Consider the following 23,032-nt stretch of genomic DNA (forward strand, 5'->3'; position numbering starts at 1 on the left):
AAGCAGGCTCCTCATGGGGGGCCTGATGCAGGACCATTCTAGATGCTATGAAGAACATCCATGACTCATGGGAAGAGGTGAAAATAATCAGCATTAACTGGAGTTTGGAAGAAGTGGATTCTAACCCCCGATGGATGACTGAGTGGTTCAGAGCTTCAGGGGAGGAAGTCACTGCAGCTGTGGTGGAAGCAGTAAGAGAACTGGAGTCTGAAGATGGGGTTGAGTTGCTGCAAATCTCATGATCAAATTTGAAAGGATGAGTTATTCCTTATGGAGGAGCAGAGTGGTTTCTTGAGATGGAACCTACTCCCGGTGTGAAGATGGTTGAAATGGCAGCAAAGGATTTAGAATATTACTTAAGCTTAGTTGATAAGCAGTGGCAGGATGTGAGAGGACTCCAATTTCAAAACAAATTCTACCATGGGTAAAAGGCTGTCAAACAGCATAAGGTGTTAAGAGAAATCACTTGTGAAAGGAAGAGTCCATCTTCATTACCTTTAAGAAAAGGCCAGAGTGACCCACCCTTTGGCAACCACCACCTTGAGTAGCCATCCACATCAAGACACTCTACCAGCAAAAGAAGTATGGCTCGCTGAAGGCTCAGATGATGGTTGGCATTTTTTTTAAGGTGTGTGCATTTTTTTTTAGACCTAATGCTATTGTGCACTTAAGATTTCAGTATAGTGTATAACTTTTCTATGCACTGAGAAATTTAAAAAACTCACCTGACTTGCTTTATTGTGATATTTGCTTTATTGTAGTGGTCTAAAACTGAATCTGCAATATCTCCAAGGTATGCCATGCCTGTATTTAGATCTGTAATATTCACCTACTACTCCAACCGAAAAAAAAAAAAAAAAGGACATGGGTTTTTATAATAGGCTTTAATTTTTCTTGAAATATACCTTTCTTACTAAAACTAAGCATACTTCATACCATTTCAATTCTTCATAGTATGAATGATGGAATCCGTTAGTTGATCATTTTAAAGAGCTGTATATGTGGAACAGTCCTATTGTTCACCATGATTCAAACTACTACTGTCCCATAGTCCATGGAGCATTTTTGCAAGGTCAGAAATAATAATTTCAACCATTCTGAAAAGTTCAGGAACAGCCTAGGACTTTGCGGTTGTTTTTGAAGGCTGGAATTGTCCTGCTTCAAATTTTTCTTTGAACTTTAAGTAGTCTCTTCTTTTATCAAAATATTTTATCTGTTGAGAAAAAAGTGTTTGAAATAAGGGCAAGTTTTGCAGCTGACTTAAATGTTAACAACTTATCAACATAAGTTGAGTAAGTGGCATAAGTGATTTGTATTCTAGAAATCATTCTGAATCAATGCCTATGATGTAGAAGAGTCCCCACAGAAAGTGTAAACCAGTGAGCCCTAACCCTTTCTGAGTTATAGATCCTGTTGAGAATTCAAATAACCCATGAACCTTCTGGAGAAATGTCCCTGTGCTTGGACTTGTGAACCTTGCCATGTGGGCTCAGAGAGTTCATAGACCATAAAACTTCATGATTTAAAGACACTGTACAATTTTTTGTTTGTTTGTTTGTTTTTTAAGATTTTACTCATTTATTCATGAGAGACAGAGGCAGAGACATAGGGAGAGGGGGAAGCAGGCTCCATGCAGGGAGCCTGACGTAGGATTAGATCCTGGGTCTCCGAGATCAGGCCCCGGGCCAAAGGCGGCGCTAAACCGCTGAGCCACCAGGGCTGCCCTGTACAAGTTTTTCTTATCAACTGTAAGTTCAGCAAATTTTGTAGTTTATCAGCTGTGATCATTTATCTCATCCAGAAACACACATTGTAACAAATAGTTAAATATTGTATTTATAAATTGAGTGGATGGTAAAACTTTAATAAAGACTTTATCTTTTTTATATCCTTCTCTTGCCATAGGGAATTTGAAGTACCTTAAAGCCCCATGTCCTGAAACAGTAAAATTACCGTAGAAAATCAAGGTCACAGACAAAACTGTCACAGTTTCTATATCTGAGCTGCTTTGCAAACAAGGCAGAGACAGAACACCATTCTCATTGTCCGGATTAAAAAAAAAAAACACTAGTTCTTCTGTTAAAAGCTTTTTAACTCCACTGAATAACTTAAGAATTAAAGTCTATGTGAAAGTTAGACTGAGAATGTATACTTCTGTCTCAAGCTGACATGAGAGGGACAGATAAGCCAGGTATAGAGTTAAAATTTCTCCTGAGGAGACAATAGCCATGGAATGTCCTAACAGTCCCCTCTGACTATGGCTTTCTTGCTGGCCAAAAAACCTTGTCCTCTGAAAACCAAAGACTCTCAGAAATGTATTATATCAATAAAAATGAAATCTCCTACTTTTGCTTAGGGGATCTAAGGCAATTTAACACAAGGAAGCAGCCTTGATTTCCAGCCCAGAAGCAAGATCTCAGATAAGGGATTTCTGAACATGACATTCATCTTTAAGAAAATAGGACCCTGGGTCCCTTTCTCAGTCCAGAGCAGACAATGACCTGTTTATATGCAGCACTGCTTTGAGCTTATCAGAGCATGGCTTCATTTCACTTTTACCTAACTTCCACCCTGCCCTGAAATCCTCTGATGATTCCTTTCCTGCGCTTGGGAGATGCGCACAGTTCCTGTGATGTGCACTCTCCCTGGTTACCAGACCCCAGGGTACCTCCCCCCGTTGGCTAGGATGGGTATTCTGCATAAAAGACACCACAGGAAGAAGTGGACAGTGTCTGTACATTTGTGTTAACAGATCTTTGCGACAGATCCTGTCACATCTCCAACTGCCTATCCAATAATTGCATGGAGATGTCCTATTAGCACGTTGGTCCCAACTCATCCCGAACCAAGCTCTTTTTCAAATGTGTTTCTCTTAATACTTCTTTCAGTGAACGCACCTTTGTCCACCTAAATGCTTCGATCCCGCTCCCTCTCCACACCTGACAGGCCCTCGTTTCTCATTCGGACTGTTGTAATAGGACTTGAACCAGTTTCTCTACCCTCCTTAATTCACCGGCCACACTGCTGCCAAATATGATCTTTTGTGAAACCCAAATCTGGTCATGTCCCTTGCTGGAAGGTGTTTCAGGGCAACCCTACAGACTTGAAGCTCCACATCCAACTTCTCAAACAAGGCTGTCCATGGCTTATTCTCTACCCACCTGTCAGTCCTTTCTGAATCTGCCACCAGTCCCTGAAATGCTGGCCGTTCAGCACTGCTCTGGTTCCCGGATGTGCTTATTTCTTGTGCGCCGTGCTTCCATGCCTTTGCATGGCCCACACACTGCCTGGACCGCTCTCCACTCCAGCTTTCCCCTCCTCAGTTAACATTCGAGGATCCTCAACGTGGGGCAATGTGACCTCTCTAGAGGCTCAGGAGCCAAGGAGCACTGACTGAGAAGGACTGTATACACGTGATGCTGGTATCCCTGAGCTGTTACAGGAGAGGCAGAAAGCAGCACCAATGCCAGAACACTGGGATTTCTGAAAGTGACATTGGGATCAAGTGTCTTGGATAATGCTGGGATGAATGATGGATCTCATCCCTGCTCCTTCCTCAGTGAAGAACCAACAGGACTTTCAACAGGCCTGTTACACAAGTTAGGCTACTGAGCGCCATCAAAGCAGCAAAGCACTAGAGAAGAGAAATTCATTCTGATGACAGCATTTTAGTTGTATGACATACTTACTATGTAACACATTTATTTACTACTTACTGCTTAGCAGACCTCGAACAAAGTCTGAGCCTTAGTTCCTACTGTATAAAACAGACACACGAGTACGAGACTGAATGAAAAATTAAAGCTAATAAAAAAAAAATGCCTCAGACTGGACCCAAACAATACTTTTATGACCCCCCCCCTTGCCCCCACGTACCTCCCCCTTCTCACACTTGGCTCTGGAAAAGTCTCTCCGTTTCTAGTGTATGGCTACTGGGTACGACTTCAACAGGCAATCTCTGAGCAGAGCTCATAGGTGAGGGGGGAGCAGGCTCAGAAGGAACACTATGGAAGAACTGTGAGAGTGTTCTAAACACCTACAACAAACACAACACTATCAAAAGCTGAAGTCAGCTGGAACACTTTGCTACACTGCCTCCCTCCTCAGTTGGGGTCCGCTACAGCTTTGCAGACTGCTCACTAAACCAGCACTCCTGTCCTATTGCTTGCATGGCTCCATGTCCGCATGGTCAGTCCTGCAGCTTGGATCTCTCAGCTCCTTAACCTCGTCAGTGATCTTGTCCTGCAACCTGTCTCATCCCAGGATCACAGCGTAGTCTTGGCCTCACCAGCTTCTCCCTAATCCTCCCATTCTGAATTGGCTACCAATTCTCCGATCACTGCTTCTTCCTTTTCTCTGTAGGACCCTAATGCTGACAACCCACTGACCCCACCACCTTTCCACGGATTCCCTCTGTATCCTCCCAGGTACCCTTCCTGCCAAACTCAGAGCTCTCCAGTAGCTTCCTATAGCACTCCGAGTAAATACCACTGGCCCTGGCCTCCTATCACCTCTCTGACCCTAACTTCTGCTACTCTCTCCTTGCTGTTCCTTAAACAACCTGGGCCTGCCCCCACTGCAGGGCTGCTGTGTTGTCCTGCTTCCCTCCTGAGGATGCTCACTCAGTTAAAGGCAGAGGCCCTGGCCTCTGGGACTGTGCTGATGTTGGTGTCTTTCATTGAGGTTAGGAGCACAGACGAGAGGCCTGCTGGGTATAGGATGGATAAGCGTTCAGTCTCATATATGCAGAGGTCAGAGTTAGTCCTGTGAGCACCTAAACATCTGAACCTGTTAAGCAGCTTTAGCTCAGCAAGTGCCTCTGGTTGGAGAAAGGGCCAGGCTGGAGCTGCAGGCTAAGCATCAACACCTGAGACCAGATTGCCTTGAGGTAGTGAACAGCTTAGAAGAGCCCTGGCATTTAAGAGATTGCCTTGAGGTAGTGAACAGCTTAGAAGAGCCCTGGCATTTAAGAGATGCACAGGATAGTTCCCCAAGAGGCATGGCCGCTAGACATGGAGGAGGAAGACTAGGGGAAGGAATCATAATGGCATCCAAGGAGATAGCACTTTGTATTTAAATAACTACAGTTATGACTAAGTTTCTAGGACACCATGCGGCTTGTGCAGGCTATTTTCGTGGATCCTCTTCTTGCATGACAGGTCCAGGAGGGAATATGTGGAGAAAGGAAAAGCATGAGGTCCAGACCTCCGAGCTCAAATCCAGGCTCTGCACTTAATGGTGACTTCATTTCAATGCACCTGTGTCCTTGTCTGCAAAACTAGGTGACAGTTACCATGAGGAATAGCAGAGTTGGAGGACACCTCTGAAGTGCTCAAAGCACATACTCAGTAAATGAGCTATGCCCAGGACAGAGTACCCTGGAACGGTGCGGCCCCCTGGGCATGGCACTCAGCCAGTGCCAAGTGGAAGGGACGGAGAATAAGGAAGCAACTGACTGGCTGTAAAAAATCCTTTATGATACAGAGAACAGGAGCTGCCCAGAAAGTAGGGGAGTGGGAGGGTCTGCTAATCACCAGGCTCGAGAGAAAGCAGGGAGTTTCCAAGGAGAGAGAAAGGCTAAAAACAGGATGAAGTGTGACTTTACAGAGCGGTTAAGACAGAGATTCCCATCGATGGTTATCAGAATCACCTGTAGAGCCAGAGCTGTTTCAAAAGCTCAAGTTCTGCTGAGTGAAGTAAGTCAGTCGGAGAAGGACAAACATTATATGTTCTCATTCATTTGGGGAATATAAATAATAGTGAAAGGGAATATAAGGGAAGGGAGAAGAAATGTGTGGGAAATATCAGAAAGGGAGACAGAACGTAAAGACTGCTAACTCTGGGAAACGAACTAGGGGTGGTGGAAGGGGAGGAGGGCGGGGGGTGGGAGTGAATGGGTGACGGCACTGGGGGTTATTCTGTATGTTAGTAAATTGAACACCAATAAAAAATAAATTTAAAAAAAAAAGCTCAAGTTCTATTTCTAGATATTCAGTAAATCTGAGGTGAGGTCTAGCACACAACTCTTTAAAAAATCTCCACATAATTATGACATGTCACCTGAGTGGGAAATCATGGCAAGGCTGGCAAAAGTCAAGTCTCACGGGGACAAAATTCTCCTGGGAAAATGTGGGGCTGGGGTGAGAACAATCCACCACCAACACCCTGGCCCCCACGGCCCCTGTCCTGCCCTGCTCTCAGTGACCAAGGGGCTGGAGAGCCCAGTGAGAAAAGGAAAGCACAGGCAGTAAAGGCCACTCAAGGACTTGGGTCTGTGTCAGCCCAAGCGCCCACATTCTCCACCTACTTCTTAAATCACGAGTTCTCGGTGCATCAATCCTAATGGGAAACCAGGGATGTATAACATTTTTTGCCTAAATCATTATACAGTGCAATCACAAAACCCCATAGTTAACAGGTTTCTGTTTCTAAGTCAAGTAAGACACTGAATCTTCATAGGAATCCCATGAGATCGGTTGCATTATGCTATTTTACAGAAGACTTAGTCTAAAGCAACCTCTTCTGACTGCATTCACTCCCAGTGCAGCCCTCCAGGATGACCCCCACCCCTCGTGGTCTCCTGCACCCCACCTCCACGTCATCTAGAAACGTGAGGTGTGACCGTGAAGACCCTAAACCGTGTCCTCTGTAAGGTGAGCTGTCCTCACAGCTTTGTGGCATACTCTGCAGCAGCATGACGGAGAAGAAAAGCACAAATTCAGGTTTAAACCTTAGGTCGGCCAGCCGGGCCTGACTCAGAATCACAGTTCTGCCTCTGACCAATACTGAACAAGATGTGCCCTGACCCTCAGAGGCCTCCCCCCCGAAACGGAGAGCAAACCAGACACCTGAAAGGACGTGGATACACGAGTGTCACGCACTGCAAACAGGACATTCCCTGGGCTCAATGTGAGTTCCCCTCCCTCTCCAGCCCTCTCCCAGAGGAAGGACGTGCCGCGCAGAGCAGGGGAACACCTGTCAGGGAGGCGCTGGGGGCAGCTGCGGGCAGCTGGGGGCAGCTCCATCATGGGAACATCCTCCTACTTCCTAAGCCACTCCTAATATTTCGGTTAAATGACCATACGATTTTGGGTGGGCAACAGGGAATGCTTTATTTCTGACAGTAGCTCTACGCCAGTGAATTGCCCAACTCTCGCCCAAGATTAAATATTGTTCTTAAGATCCTGGAGAAATCTACCAACTGGGAGGATCGGAATTTTTGGTTACTGTCTAAAGATCACTGGAAACAAACCTGCAAAACGTCAGGGGACGTTTCGCCGACCACCGGCCTGATCACGGAGGCCTCAGCGGGGCTTGGTCCGCGGCTCACACGCCCTCGCGCGGCGCGCGCCTCCTCCACCGCCTCCCGCACACGCCGAGCCCCACGCGCGGGGACAGCGCGAGACGCGCCCGCGTGCGCCTTACCCACTGCTGGGGACAGCTGGATTCGAACGAGCTCCTTAGCTTCTCGCACCGGGACGCGTCCTCCGTGTGCTCATCTAAGCACCGCCAGTACTCATCCCGGGCTCCCCAGCAAGCCTGCCTCTCCTTCATGGTCGGGGCCGCCATTTCCGAGGGCTCGGGCTGCAGCCAGAACAGCACTGGCGTTAACGAGGACAAGCGGCCCCCGCTCCCCACCCAGGGACGCTGACGAAGCGCCTGAGATCCACCACGTCTAAGCTCACGAGACCGTAAGGGCGCTCGCTTTCCAGGCTCGTCTCCCACACGCAGCCGGGCCGCTGGCGCCCGGGGCTCAGGAAGCGCGGCGCCCGCTCCCGGTGGAACCCACGCGCCCGGGGCACGACCAGCCGGGCCCACCTGCCGGCAGGCACTCACGGCCGCCCGGACCAGGCTCCCCTCGGCGCCGACGGGAGGAGACGGTCGTGAAACCCACACGCGGGGAAAGGAGGCCGTGCGGGGCCGTCCTGGCGCCGGAGGCCCGCCCCGCCCGGTGGGGGCTCAAACGGCGCAGGACTCACCACCTAAGAGCACTTCCAGCGGCGAATCCGCCGCCGGCTCGGGGTGACCCTGACGGGATCCCGTTCCCGGCGCTGGGAGGGCGGGACTTCCGGCCCCGCTGTCTTTCCTACGGGGCGACTTCCGTCCGGACGTGCGGGGCGGGCGAGGGGGGCGGGGCCTGGGGCGCGCGGAGGTGGAGGCCGGGTGGGGCGGCGTCGCGGCTCCGGCGGCCTCGGCCTTGCCGGTGGGCCGGCGCCTTTCTCCCCGAGGCTTTTAGCCGCTGTGAGGGACTGTGCTTTCGGGAATCTAATTTTCTATGTGTGTCTCTCCCCGCGCCGCCCGGAAGGCTTGACGTTGGAGCCCTGCTGGACAAGGCGGCCTGGGGTGGAAATTTGCGCCCGAGGGACGCGAGCCGGACCGAGCGTTAGAGAGTGTTAGGCCGCGTACTCGGAGCCTCCTGCAGAGCGGTGCGCGCGTGGCGGGGGGGCAGCGGAGTCGGAGGAAGGTGGGCGGGGGGCCCTCGACCCGCGAGGGTCTGCAAGAAAGTGAACCAAGCTGCGAGCCCCAGGCCTTGACCTCCTCGTCCCCCGGGAGAGGTTTCATCCTGGTTCGTTTCTCCACGTCGTCACCTTACCTTGAACTCCAGTGGCTTCTCTGCATGGAAGATTTGGAGATGTCTAGGGAAGGAATGTGAAACCTACGTTCCATCCCGCAGCGATGTGACAGCTAAGATGGGAGCCTGAGGAGAGTTTACAGGCAGGATCTGTGGACTTAGATCTGAAACTTGTGGAAGGCAGTACAAGGCGGTCAGGGGAATGGAGAAAATAAATAGTTGCCTTAAAAAAAAAATTTTACTCATGGCTTTTTTACTTCTCAAACACCAAGGTATTTTTTAAAAAGGAATGAAAAGAGCTGCTCCAGATATTTTGAAAGGATGCTATTTTTTTTTTTTAAGATTGACTGATTGATTGATTTAATAGAGAGACAGAGAGCACAAGCAGGCAGAGTGGTAGGCAGAGGGGAGAGGGAGAAGCAGGCTCCCGGTGGAGCAGGGAGCCAGATGTGCTTGGATCCAGGACCCCAGGATCAGGACCTGAGCGGAAAGCAGACGCGTGACCAGCCGAGCCACCAGGTGCCCAAAAGGATGTTCGTTCGTTCGTTCGTTCTTTCTTTCTTTCGGATGTTGTTTCAAATATATAAACAAATTGATAAGTCTGAGAAGAATCTTTAAAAGTACATTTATGGATAAAGGTCAGTTAGTCATCTGGTGTCTGGTCTTTTTTTTAACAGGTTCCATGTGCATCATCTAGTCCTGCTGAAGGTCTGAAGTGCTTATAAAACTCATGACAATGTACAGCTCCGCATTCAGTGCTCGTGTTTGATCCTTTCCAAATTAAATATATGCAGATTTTCAGAGCAGCTATATGAAGTTAAGTACCACCAAACATATGTTCTACAATATGGCTAGTATTTCTGTAAGTTAGTGGACTCTATAGGGTAGTAGAATGTGTTATCTTTACCAGAGTCACTCATTTCTTTTGCACTATGTCTACCAAGGGCAGTTTATAGAAAGATAATATCTGCTAAGTATGATGAGATACAAAAAAAAAAAAATTCCTTTTCAAGAAGTCAGAAAAAGGAAAACAAAAACAAAGTAAAATGACAGAAATAATATTAAGAGCAGGAATGAATGAAATGAGAAACAAAAGCAATGTGGGAGAAACCATCTGTTACTGGCTCAGAAGAATCAACTGTGTATACCTCTCCCCTACTCCATGGCCACTAACATGAAATTAGTGGCTTGAAATTGTCCATGATGATAATATTCACTCTATGGAAATCAACATATAAAAAGAAAAGGTCTTGGATGACTTCTGAGTTGAAAAAAGAAGTATATTTAAATTTTTAAGTTTATACATAGTGATAAATATGTAAAATAAATAAAGTAAAACTTGACTGAGTTACAAAGAAAAAAGTATGATTCTGTCAGGTTACCTTAATAAGCCTTCTCAGTGATTTTTAAGACAAGAAAAATCAGTAAGGATACAGAAAATTTGAATAATATGAATAATAAACTTGACCTAATGAATATACACAGAACACAACCAAAATTAGAATGTATGTTTTTTGAAAGCAAAACATCCCCAAATCAACCACATCCTTAGCTGTAAAGCAAGTCTTAATAAATTTTAAAGATTGAAATCATTCAGCATGTTTTTTGACCATTACACAACTAAGCTAGAAATCAATAAAGAATTATAACAAATCCATATAAATCCTGGTCAGAGAAGGAGTCATAATGATAACAAGAGGTGAACAATAAAATACAACAGCGATGCCTGTGAGATGCAGCTAAAACAAGACATAGAGGAAAATTTATAGCCCAAAATATATTAGAAAAGAGGCTTAAAAAGTCCTTAGCTAAACATCCCTTTTCAGGAAGTCAGAAAAAGGAAAACAAAAAGTAAAATGACAGAAATAATATTAAGAGCAGGAATGAACGAAATGGGTAACAAAAGCAATGTGTGGGAAACCATCTGTTACTGGCTCTGAAGAATCAACTGTGCATACCTTTCCCCTACTCCATGGCCACTAACATGAAATTAGTGGCTTGAAGTTGTCCATGATAATATTCACTCTATGGAAATCAACAAACAGGCTGGTGTTTTGTTTTGGTATGTTCAGAGCCAATCCTCTAGCAGACCACAGCACACAATGGTTTAAAAATCCGGAAGTTCGTTTTGTTTTTTTTTTTCTTAAGAAAAGACTAGTAATTTTATTAGTCTATTAGTCAATTTTGATAAATATCTTAGTATTGAACAATAAAAGAGATTGAACCTATATCAATAATGAAAGCTATATATGTCAAAAAAGGACATCTTATAAACAATTTAACATTTAGACAAAAAAAAATTTAGACAAATGCACAAATTTCAAGAAAAACAACTGGCTTACTCAAGAGTAGAAAATATGAATCTTCTTAAACCATATTTTAAATCAGTAGGAAAGAATCTTCACACGCAAATTCCAGGTCCATGTCACCACCAGCGGTTTCCTCTAAACTTTAAAGTAATTCCATCCTTACTGTATGAGGCTGCCATAACCTGTATTGATTACAAAATCCCCACACTTCAGAAACACCAAACTCTGGAACTCATTAGGTGAAAAATGTGGCTTAGTGATAGGAAGCTCTTTATAGTCATTATTTATATATTAGGTAACATAGGTTTTGCTACAGAAATAGTAATGTTTAAATATTGGTTTTTGAGTATACGTGGTCTCCCAGTTCTTTTTGAGAATGTTACATAAATATGTTGTATGTGTTCCATAGTAGTACCTTTCCAATGTCCAAAGAACAAAACACATCTGGCTCCAAGAATGTCAGATAAAATGCATGGACCTACGGAAGAATATTTTTATGACTTTGGGGTCAAGAAAAAAAATTTTTTTAGCCATAAAGGAAAAGATCAATAAATTCAGCTACATTAAAATTAAGAACTTTTGTTTACCAAATAATACCATAAAGCAAGTGGAAAAGACAAAACCACAACGTGGAAGTTTGTAAGACAAAGAATTGGTACCCAGGTTATATAAGGAACACTTGGAGATTAACAAGAAAGAGACAAATATAGTTTTTACAATAGGCAAAAGGCTTAAATGGGCTAGTACCAAAGAGGAAATACAAACGAGCAATATAAGAAGATACATACATCCTTGTTAATAACCACAAACGTGAGCATTCAGATCACAATGCAACACTGTTAGACACCAACCAGACCCAATAATAATTTAAAAATTAGTAACAAGTTTGAGAAGGATGAAGAGGAAGGATCCTCATACACAAATGATACTATAGATTGATACAATTGATACTTTGGACAAGAGTGTGGCATTTAAAGATTAAAGATATACATTCACTCTGACTCAAATTCTATTCTGCACAGTCACTTATACATGTGCATCTTTGTTATAGCTAAAAACAACATACAACCCAAACTTATACCAACAATCAAATAAATTATGGTATAGTCATATTCTGAAATATGCAGCAATGAAAGGAGCATTTTTAGCTATTTACAATAATATATCTCCTATTGAGTAAAAAGAGCAAGTCAAACAAAGAATAGATACTGTGTATTTCCACTTACCTATGGTCCAAAAACTGCAAAACTCAGCTATCCTGGATACATTCGTAAGTAGTAAAATCATTAACAAAAGGAAAATGGGATATGATCAGGATGAAATGAACAGGGACCTTCTGAGGCGCTGACAAAGTTTTGTTTCTGGTCTTGGGTGTTTGTTTTATAATTATTCTTTAAATAAACTGTACAAGTGTGTTTTATCCAGTTTTCTGTATGAATGATACATAGCTTTTCTTTTTTTTAAGATTTATTTATTTATTTGGAGAGGGAGAGAGGGAATCTAAAACAGACTCCCCACTGAGCTCAGAGCCCAACGTGGGGGCTGAGCCAAATCCAAGAGTCTGATGCTCAACCAACTGGGCCACCCAGGTGCCCTCCTATATGTCACACTTTTTAAACAAATAGAGTAATTGTTTAGTCTGAAAAAGGTCATCTTTAGTATACAGAAAGGTAAAAATAATGATTGCCCAGATCGTTTACAATGTGTCTACTATATTTTTAATAGATTTAATATCTTACATGCTCTTCTAGGTGAAAAATCAATAGTCCATGCTTCACCAACTGAGAAACACGGATTTCTCCAACAGAGCCAAAACGACTAAGGAAAGAGAAATTTTGAGATGCCAATAAGGCAAATGAACAAAAACACAATGCAGGGTAAGAACTGCAAAGGCTAGATTCCCCTTATAAAATGTGGAAGGCTGTGGGCTAGTAAGAAAGGGAGTGCCAAAAGATGATATCAAATGTGTTGTCTTGACACCATGGGCGTGTAGTCTCCCAACCTGCCTGGAGGAGAGAGGAGGCGGAGAGAAGTCAGTGGGAGGAGGGCTGTGCTGGCTCTTGCCACCCAGAGGAAAACTTCCTGTGGGTACAGCTCCAGTCAGAACTGAGTAGATCCCTCAAATCACTGCTGGGCAGGGCCAGACAGACCCGGGAGCGCTGAAAATATAGGTGCTGTTTTTCAGTTGCTGCCCACGGACTTTTTATTTATAATCTGTACTGTTTTACAAAACAGTGTCACAGACACCTACACAGGGACAGAAACTGGGGAAAGATCCTCTGACTTCAGCGGTGCTGCAGAGACCCTTCTGAATTTCCTTTGCATCTCGGCACCAGCTCCTGTTCTTTTTCCTTCCATGAACTAGAGCTATGCTCCAAGGAGCCATCTTTTTCCCTTCTTCATTTTTTTCTTTGCTTGCATTTCCTTTGCTCTGTTTTCCTGGGCAGGCTGATTCACTCTCCTAGCTTCAGATACCACTTCTGCCAGAAAGACCTGTGAGTCTACGTTTTTGTCCTAAAGGAAACTTTGGGCCACTATTCTCTTTCCCAGTCCCTCTTGGACTGTCCTTCCATTACTCCAATAAGCTCAAAATTGGACCCATAATGTCCTCTCTCCATAAGAGTTTCCCATTCTATGCTCTTCCTTTTCACTGGTCCTTTGTCTGCCAGTTAGAAACCTGTGAAATTTCTCTCATGCTTCTTGCTCCATATTCGTATAGCTGGCTTATTTCAGAGACATGAAGCACATGCTCAGTGCCAGGCACAGTGCTAGGCTGTGGGGGAAAAGGACAAATGAGAATGGGTCTCAGCCTTTGAGAAGCTCAGTCTAGTGGAAGACGTAGGCCATACTGTCCTCTAACGAACCAGAGTAGGAGCTATTGGAAAGGCAGCAAAGTGTACCAGATAAAGGTGTAGGTTCTGGGGCCAGATGGCTTGAATCCTACCTCCCCTGATGACAAGCTGTGTGACCGTGGACAGGTGACTGGAACTTTGCATACATTGGTTTCCTTAATGGAGAATATGAATGATAGTAATATCTACCTTAGGTTTCTTGTAAATGTTAAATGAAATAATACCTGCCAAACACTTAGAACAATGCCTATCACATAAAAGGATTTCATTCATTTGCTCATATTTTTAAAAAAAGATTTTATTTATTTATTCATGAGAGACACAGAGAGGCAGAGACATAGGCAGAGGGAGAAGCAGGCTCCCTGCAGGGAGCCTGATGTGGGACTTGATACCAGGACCCCAGGATCACACCCTGAGCCAAAGGCAGATGTTCAACCGCTGCTGAGCCACTGAGCCACCCAGGCATCGCCATTTGCTCATTTATTCAATGTGTGCCAAGCACTGTCTTAGGGGCTCGAGAGACAGCAAAGAACCACCTAGATGAACATGGAATGCTCAGTCTAAATGAGAGACAATAAGCAACAAACATAAAGAAATTCTATATGTTAGTATTATAGAGAAGAGTTATAGGACAAAGAAAAAGATAAGTGCTAGTCATTAATATTATGATATTTTAGGGGTCATTTGATCTTGGATTTAAAGGAAGAGAAGCACAGGGCACCTGGGTACACAGGCAAGGACAAATATGTTTTATAACTGGGAACAGGTGACTCCACTGTCAACTGTAGGGTGCATCCTGGTGTCCAAGCTGCAGAAATGTGGGAACAAAAATGGGGATGTTAGCGGCAATGAAATACACTGTGCAGTCATAGCTTGGTGGTCCTCTTTTTTTGTGACCATTTGCTCTTTGTCAGGCACCAGGCTAAACCTTTTATAATTATGACCTCATTTAATCTTTATAGCAACCCATGGAAGTAGGCACTCAATTATCCCCATTTAATAGAGAGCTGCATTATCCAAGAGAAGCATAAGTCAAGCTACACATGTAATTTTACAGTTGCTAGTAGCCACATAAACAAAGTACGACTTGGGTGAAACTAAGTGTAGTAATACACTTCCTTTATCCCAATAGATTTAACATATTATCATTGGGGCGCCTGGGTAGCTTGGTCAGTTAGGCGACTGACTCTTGGTTTCAGCTCAGGTCCTGATGTCTGGCTCCTGAGGTCAAGCCCTGGGTCCATTTCCATGCTCAGCAGGGAGTCGGCTTGGATATTCTCTCTCCCCTCCCCATATACTCTCTCTCTCAAATAAATAAATTAATTAATTAATAAATCTAAATGATATATATCATTTCACTCTGTAATTAATAAGATCTTTTCTTTCATGCTAAGCCTTCTAAATCCAGCGTGTATTTTAACTTAAAACGTGTTTTACCTTGGACTAGTCACATTTCACATGCTCAGTAGGGTTTGGGGTTGCTGAGTGATGCAGTCCTGACCTCAGGCTGCTGCCAAGCCCCATAGGACCCAGGACCTTGGGGAACAGATCCTGTATGGTTTGAGCTCCATATTTTCTTTCCCATCAACCCCACTCTGCACCCTCAGACAAAGCTGTCAAAGTGCAGCCTGCATCGTGTGGCTCCATTCCCAGAGAACAAACAGCCCTTTGGTCTCTGGGCCTCACTTTGAGGTGAGGGGGTTCCAACCCCAGCTGCCCTGGCTAGGCCCACTCTTTTCTGCTCTTTCACTCGGGCCCCTTGTGGCCCTGCACCCACACCCTCATTGCCCTGGCTTTACTACTTCTTACCTCTGTGTCACCCTGATACCTTTCTCCTTCCGGCTCAGCAGCCAATCCCATACATCCTGCCAGACTCAGCCAATGGAAATTATTCAAGAAATCTCAGGGATTGGAGATTACATCCGTTCTGTGTTTTCCTAACAGAGCTGTTAATTACCCTTTCTCCTCCCATCACACCTGTATCGATCCTCTCAGCTCTACCAGAGCAGGGATTGATAATTTTCCAATTGCTCTTCATAATACAGAGACATGGAAGATGCTCAGGAACACACCTGACGTTTGCATGAAAGACAGGAAACGAGTAGCAAAAAGAGGAATTGTAGTGTTTAATACAGGACATCTTTCATTTGATCCATAAATACTTACTGAGTGTCTTAGGTACTGAGCCTGACCTACTGGGAAGCAGAACTAAGTCCTTGCCTTTTATTAGTTCTAGTTTGGTGGTGGGAGTCAAACATGAAAACCAAAAGCCACAATGTGATATACACAGAGACTGAGCTATGGGCCAAGTGCTGTGGGCATGAAAGACAGAGGGACACATTCTTCCTGGGAGAACCAAGGGCCTTCATGGAGGATGAACTCTGAGCCTACCTTGTAGGATGTGTGGACATTTTCTATGAAGGGGGCAGAGGGTATTTCATGCAGAGAGACCCACATGTGAAGGGCACTGTCAGAGGGATTTAAGCGCTGCCTTACTTGTCTTCAAACTCACTAAGCACTTCCCTACTCTAGAACCTTTGCGCAGGCTGGTCCCTCAGGTCCTTCTGCCCAGAATGTCTCTTCTCAACCACCTGTTCCTTGCAAGTCACTGATCACCAAATCCTACTCAGAGCTCCCTATCATTCATTCATTCATTCACTCATTCATTCATTTTTTAAAGATTTACTTACTTATTTTAGAAAGAGAGACAGAGGGTGAGAGAATGAGAGAGAGCAAGAGAGAACAGGGGGAGAGCAGGGGGAGAGAGAGTCCAAGCAGACTGTGGGCAAGGTGTGAAGCTTGACCTGGGGCTCAGTCTCATGACCCTGAGATCACAACCTGAGCCAAAACCAAGAGTTGGTCACTTAACCGACTGAGGCGCCCAGGCAGTCCTCAGATCTCCCTATTTAAATGGAAATCTGCCCCTACCTCCTTCATTCTATTATCCCAATGCCAGTTCAAACATTCCATTCTTGCTGCATGTGATGTAAGATCTCAAATTAATCCATGGGTGTTTGTAATATTTATAGCCCCCACTGGGTAAATCAGTCAGCCTACCTACCTACCTACCACATATGCATAAATGTACCTCTTTGTGTATCTATGATTCTATCACCCATCTAGACTGCTAAGCTACTGGGTTATTTGCTCAAACCCCATACATTTCTCTTATTGAATTATTTGCTGATTACTCAGAGAGGCATATTAAAATATATCACTATAATTATGAATTTGCCTATTTCTCTTCTTATATTTTGAAACTATTATAACAGCTGATGGATGTCTTGTTAGGTGTATATAATTATATATTCCACCAATATAAAGTCCATATATATGCAGTTAATATTTCTGGCCTTGAATTCTATTACATTATCTAATACTATCTCATCTACTTTCTTTTTTGTAGCATTTCCTCAGTATATATATATTTTTCAATCGCTTATATTTAACCTCTTTTTCCCCTGTCATTTTGTCATCATTTTACCTACTATGTGTAGCACACAGTGACATTTTAAAATCCCCTCTGAGAATCTGTTTTTAAATGGGTGGCTGTAATATATTTTCATTCATAAGGATTACAAATATATTTTAAATTATTCCAGGCTATCCTGGCCTGTTTCTAGTCACTTGGGACAAATGGAAGCCCATGTTCCACATAGCTAGTAAAAGTTATGAATCAACCTAAAAATAAAATATGTTTTATCCTTTACCTTGACAAATGTAGCTTCGTATGGTGACATTATGAAATATGTTTAAATATATGATTTTTATATGACTAAGAAGTGCAAAAATGTCAAAGATGGATGAATTAAATTATTACATATCTGGAGGTCCAGTGGATGGATGTCTGCGCTGCTATAACAGAATACAGAATACTACAGAAATTCTTTCTCATGGTTGTGGAGCCTGAGAAGTGGAAGTCTGAGATCAGGGTGCTAGCAGACTCAGGTAAGGGTCCTCTTCTGGGTCTTAGACTTCCTCTGTATCCCCATGTGGCAGAGGGTAGGAGCTCTATGGGATCTCTTTTATAATGGCACTGGTTGTATTCAAGAGGGCTCCACCCTTGTGACATAATCAACTCCCAAAGGCCTCAACTTCTCAGGGGTTAGGATTTCAACATACGAGTTTGGGGTGGGAGGGAAGGCATAAATATTTCAGTGATATGTAAGTTATACAGAAGTAGGTATTTATTTTACAAAATACATTTTTCTTGCCATCATTTCAGCAAAATTATGTTGCTAAATAAGTATTTTCACAAGAGACAGGAGGAGGTTGGTGGAGGAGGAGAATCCTGAGCTCACCTCATCCCACAGACACGCTGAGCGAACAGTCACTTTTCTGCAACAAACTGAAAATGAGCCAAAGGCTATGGCAGAACAGACCTTCCACAGCTAATCCTAGAGATGAGGCCACACAGGAAGGGGCATCGGAGGGGGGGGAGATGCAGCTGTGATCCAAATCCCAGGTGAGACATTGCAGGTGCAGAGAAACAGAGAAGCAAGAGGAGCAGATCCCACCCCAGGTACTGGAGCTCCACACCGGGAAGATGAGTCCCCATAACATCTGGCTTTGGAAATCAGTGGGGCTTAACTTCAGAAGCTTTTAAGATCAGCAAGGCTTACTTCCAGGTATTTTAAAAATCAGCAGGCTTAACTCCAAGAGAGCCAGAGTGAGATAGGAAACTGAGTCCATGCTCTTAGGAGCCAGCATAATAAATAACCTGGCCTGAGGCACAGCACAGAAGCAGCAGTTTGAAAAGCACCTCAGGTATATATACATAAAGGAGACTTATTTACTAATCTCAGAACATGTGCTGGAGGGACAGGGATCTTTAGGAGACTTCTCCAAGAACAAGAATGCTGGTAGTTGCCTTTTCTCTCCTACCCCAGCCTACTAGGTAGCAACACACTTGTGAGAATCAGCCCTAACATTCTCCACTGAGCTTGCTAGCACCATATGACCTGCCGCTGGATTCACCTATGGCCCCACTCCATCCAACCCACCTAGTCAGGCACCCATCCCACACCCTGAAAGCAGCCCCTGCAGGGATTAGTGCCACCCTAAAGACTGAGGGAGAGGCAGAGATAACTCAACTCACCAGTAGATCTGCAGTTCCAAGAGTTGAACCTTTAAGCTGGCCATGCAAGAGAAAGCCCTGCTGTTTGGTGTAGCTACAATTGCAGCAGAAAGGCTAACTTCAGACACTTAGCCCAACTGCTGACCCCACCCACTGAGGAGCTTACAGAGGTCTCCAACGGACCTCTCAACAGTGCAAGGATCAGACCCTGCTCCATGGGCAAAGCAAGTCATTCTAGAAGACAGGATTGAATGCAAATGTGGCTCAGCCACAAGAGTAGAATGCATGCAGCCCATTTAGGAGACCTTCCTGGAGCATCTGGTTCTGGTGACTAGGGGGCATTGTGCTAAGAGCACCATAGGATGTTTTCTACACAAGGCCATGACTTTCAAGACCAGGGGGCAAAGCTGACCTCCTAAATACATAGAAACAAACACAGAGAGACAAAATGAGGAGATAGAGAAATATGTCCCAAATGAAAAACAGGACAATATCACAGCAAATATCTAAGTGATAGAGAGGCATATGTTTGATAAAGAATTCAAAGTAATGGTTGACTTGAGAAAACAGTGGAAGATTTCAGTGAGACATCAACAAAGACAGAGAAAATATAAAACAGAACCAATCAGACCATGAAGAATTCAATAACTAGGCAGTAGCCCACCTCCTTTTTCAACAGGACAGGTGCTGCTGTGTCCTTTGCTAAGGACTTCCTGGTGGGTGAAGTAGTCACGGCCATCTCCAAGACCACAGTAGTACCCATCAAGTATGTCAAGCTGCTGTTGTAGATGGAGTATGCCAGCAAGCAAATCACCACAGATAAGCAATACAAGGGCATTATAGACTTCGTGGCTTATATACCCAGGGAGCAGGGAATCCTCTCCTTCTGACATGATAACCTGGCCAGTGTCATCAGATACTTCCCATTCAGGCTCTCAACTTTGCCTTCAAAGATAAATACAAGCAGATCTTCTAGGGTGATGTGGACAAGAGAACCCAGTTTTGGTGCTACTTTGTAAGGAATCTAGTGTCAGGTGGTGCCACTGGCCACATCCTTGCATTTTGTGTATCCTCTTGATTTCGCCCCTACTGAGTAGGCAAAGCTGGAGCCGAAAGGGAATTCAGAGACCGTGGTGACTGTCTGGCTAAGATCTACAAATCTGATGGGATTAAGGGTCTGTGCCAAGGCTTTAATGTGTCTGTGCAGAGTATTATCATCTACCGAGCTATACTTTGGTATATATGACACTGCAAAGGAATGCTTCCAGGTCCCAAGAATACTCATATCTTCATCAGTTGGATAATATTAGCAGTGATTCCTGGGTTGACTTCCCATCAATTTGACATTGTTCATCACCATATGTTGATACAGTCAGGGTACAAAGTAACTGACGTCATGTACACAGGCAAGCTTGACTACTAGAGGAAGATTGCTCATGATGAAGGAGCCAAAGCTTTTTTCAAGGGCACATATGCCAGTGTTCTCAGAGTCATGGTGGTGCTTTTATGCTTGTCTTGTCTGATGAAATCAAGAAGTTTACATAAGTTATTTTCTAGGTCTCTCCTGCCCCTGTGAACAGGCATGCTGTATTATATAACATATCTTGAGCATTCTTGACAGACTGTTGACTATTTATCAACAGCAACTATTTACTAGTTGAAAATGTGAAGCAGTAATATTCATATGACCAGTTTTCTTGTAAAGCCATTTCCATTTTGATGGGACTCAATTATGTTTTTTTCAGTCATTCCTGAAAAATAAATTTGAAGAAATAAAAAATATCTGAAAAAAATAACTAAAACTAAACAAACAAACAAACAAACAAACAAAAAAAAACACTGGAGGGAATCCATAGCAGTTTAGAGGAGGCAGAAGAACAGATCAGTGATCTGGAGGACAAGGTAATGGAAAACTACCAAACTGGACAGCAAGAAGAAAGAATAATTAAAAAATGAGAATAGCTGCAGGGAACTCAGTGGCATCATCAAGCACAATAACATTCATATTAAAAGGATCCCAGAAGAATAAGGGAAAGAGAAGGGGGGGCAGAAAACTTATATCAATAAATAATAGCTAAAAACTTGTCTAATCTAGGGAAGGACACATACATCCAGATCCAGGAATCACAGACAGCCCCTACCAAGAGTAATCCAAGGACCTCTACATCAAGACAAGTGATAACTAAAATGGCAAAAAGTAATGATAAAGAGGGAATTTTTAAAGCAGCAAGAGAAGAAATCCATTACACACAAAGGAAACCCCATAAGGATATCAGCTGATTTTTCAGCAGAAACTTTGCAGTCCAGGAGAGAGTGGCATAATATATTCAAAGGGCTAAAAGGAAAACAAACTCGCAAACAAGAATACTCTACCCAGGAAGATTAACACTCAGAAGAAAAGGAGAGATAAAGAGTTTCCTAGGGCCCCCTGGCTGGTTCAGTCAGAAGAGCATGTGCCTTGATCTTGAGGTCATGAGTTAGAGACTCATGTTGGGCATAGAGATTACCAAAAAATAAAAAAAATAAAAAAAATAAATAAAAATAAAAATAAAAATAAACTTTTTATTTATTTTTATTATTTAAAAAGATTTTATTTATTTATTCATGAGACACACACACACACACACACACACACACACACACACACAGGTAGAGACACAGGCAGAGGGATAAGCAGGCTCCACGCAGGGAGCCCAATGCAGGACTCAACTCCGGGACCCCAGGATCATGCCCGGGCCAAAGGCAGGTGCTAAACCAATGAGCCATGCAGGGATCCCCTAAAAAGCATATTATACATCTATTACAGCCTACACACCCCTCTTGGAAGACCAGTGTTCTAAATAAGAGATGTACATAGAGTTATCTTTGCTTGGGAGCAAGATACAGGCATTAGTCCATGTGGAACGGGCAACATAGAAATTAATGTCAAATCTGAAAAACAGGAAAAATAAAAATTGCTGATTTAAAGTAAGCAATCACTAAAGAAATAATACACATTAATTAGATATAAGAGTCCTTATATTAATGAGAATATTGTTTTAGTAGCCTATGAAACCAAATAACTTTTTTTTAAATTTTTTATTGGAGTTCAATTTGCCAACATATAGTATAACATCCAGTGCTCATCTCATCAAGTTCCCCCCTCAGTGCCCATCACCCAGTCACCTCAACACCCCCATCCACCTCCCCTTCCACTACCCCTTGTTCATTTCCCAAGAGAGTTAGGTGTCTCTCATGTTCTGTCACCCTCACTGATATTTTCACTCATTTTCTCTCCTTTCCCTTTATTCCCTTTCACTAATTTTTATATTCCCCAAATGAATGAGACCATATAATGTTTTGCCATTTCTGATTGACTTATTTCACTCAGCGTAATACCCTCCAGGTCCATCCACATTGAAGCAAATGGTGGGTATTTGTCATTTCTAAAGGCTGAGTAATACTCCATTGTATACATAGACCACATCTTCTTTATCCACTCATCTGTCAATGGACACCGAGGCTCCTTCCACAGTTTGGCTATTGTGGATATTGTTGCTATAAACATCGGGGTGCAGGTGTCCCGGCGTTTCACTGCATCTGTATCTTTGGGGTAAATCCCCAGCAGTGCAATTGCTGGGTCATAGGGCAGATATATTTTTAATTCTTTGAGGAACCTCCACACAGTTTTCGTGAGTGGCTGCACCAGTTCACATTCCCACCAACAGTGTAAGAGGGTTCCCCTTTCTCCACATCCTCTAACATTTGTTGTTATCTGTCTTGTTAGTTTTCCCCATTCTCACTGGTGTGAGGTGGTATCTCATTGGGGTTTTGAGTTGTATTTCCCTGATGGCCAGTGATGCAGAGCATTTTCTCATGTGCTTGTTGGCCATGTGTATGTCTTCTTTGGTGAAATTTCTGTTCATGTCTTTTGCCCATTTCAAGATTGGATTGTTTGTTTCTTGCTGTTGAGTTTAATAAGTTCTTTAGAGATCTTGGATACTAGCCTTTTATCTGATAAGTCATTTGCAAATATCTTCTCCCATTATGTAGGTTGTCTTTTAGTTTTGTTGACTGTGTTTTTTTTTTGTTGTTGTTGTGCAGAATCTTTTTATCGTAATGAAGACCCAATAATTCATTTTTGCTTTTGTTTCCCTTGCCTTTATTGATATATCTTGCAAGAAGTTGCTGTAGCCAAGTTCAAAAGGGGTGTTGCCTGTTCTCCTCTAGGATTTTGATGGAT

At 43.6% G+C, this 23,032-nt stretch overlaps 1 protein-coding gene, 1 long non-coding RNA gene and 1 pseudogene across 3 annotated transcripts; 2 read left to right on the top strand and 1 right to left on the bottom strand.

Moving 5' to 3' along the window:
- Positions 1 to 865: 865 nt before the first annotated feature.
- LOC112660765 (cytochrome c oxidase assembly factor 6 homolog) lies at positions 866 to 8,133 on the bottom strand. Of its 2 annotated transcripts, none has more exons than XM_025448462.3 (3): positions 7,980 to 8,133; positions 7,426 to 7,584; positions 866 to 1,213 (listed from the first exon to the last, which is right to left on the bottom strand). In XM_025448462.3, exons 2-3 carry the CDS (start codon positions 7,567 to 7,569, stop codon positions 1,118 to 1,120), a joined length of 240 nt encoding a protein of 79 aa, XP_025304247.1. In that variant the 5' UTR covers positions 7,570 to 7,584; positions 7,980 to 8,133; the 3' UTR covers positions 866 to 1,117. The 2 variants fall into 2 exon arrangements, with proteins under 2 accessions (XP_025304247.1, XP_048964873.1); XM_049108916.1 differs by having other exon boundaries at positions 7,819 to 7,983.
- Positions 8,128 to 12,301, top strand: LOC112660766 (uncharacterized). The gene is made up of 2 exons (XR_003137192.3): positions 8,128 to 9,091; positions 9,250 to 12,301. It is a non-coding gene; the product is annotated as an uncharacterized LOC112660766 (long non-coding RNA).
- Positions 12,302 to 17,572: 5,271 nt separating this feature from the next.
- On the top strand, positions 17,573 to 21,702 carry LOC112660817 (ADP/ATP translocase 2-like; annotated as a pseudogene).
- The last annotated feature ends 1,330 nt before the right edge of the window (positions 21,703 to 23,032 follow it).

This window comes from Canis lupus, chromosome 4, assembly GCF_003254725.2.
Source record: "Canis lupus dingo isolate Sandy chromosome 4, ASM325472v2, whole genome shotgun sequence".
NCBI classification, from domain to species: Eukaryota; Metazoa; Chordata; class Mammalia; order Carnivora; family Canidae; genus Canis; species Canis lupus.

Excerpts from the sequence above, each read along its gene's own strand:
- LOC112660765 (XM_025448462.3), bottom strand. The coding sequence starts at position 7,569 with ATGGCGGCCCCGACCATGAAGGAGAGGCAGGCTTGCTGGGGAGCCCGG. Across the intron at positions 1,214-7,425 it reads CCAGCTGTCCCCAGCAGTGG|ATAAAATATTTTGATAAAAG; the intron begins GTAAGGCGCACG and ends TTTTCTCAACAG.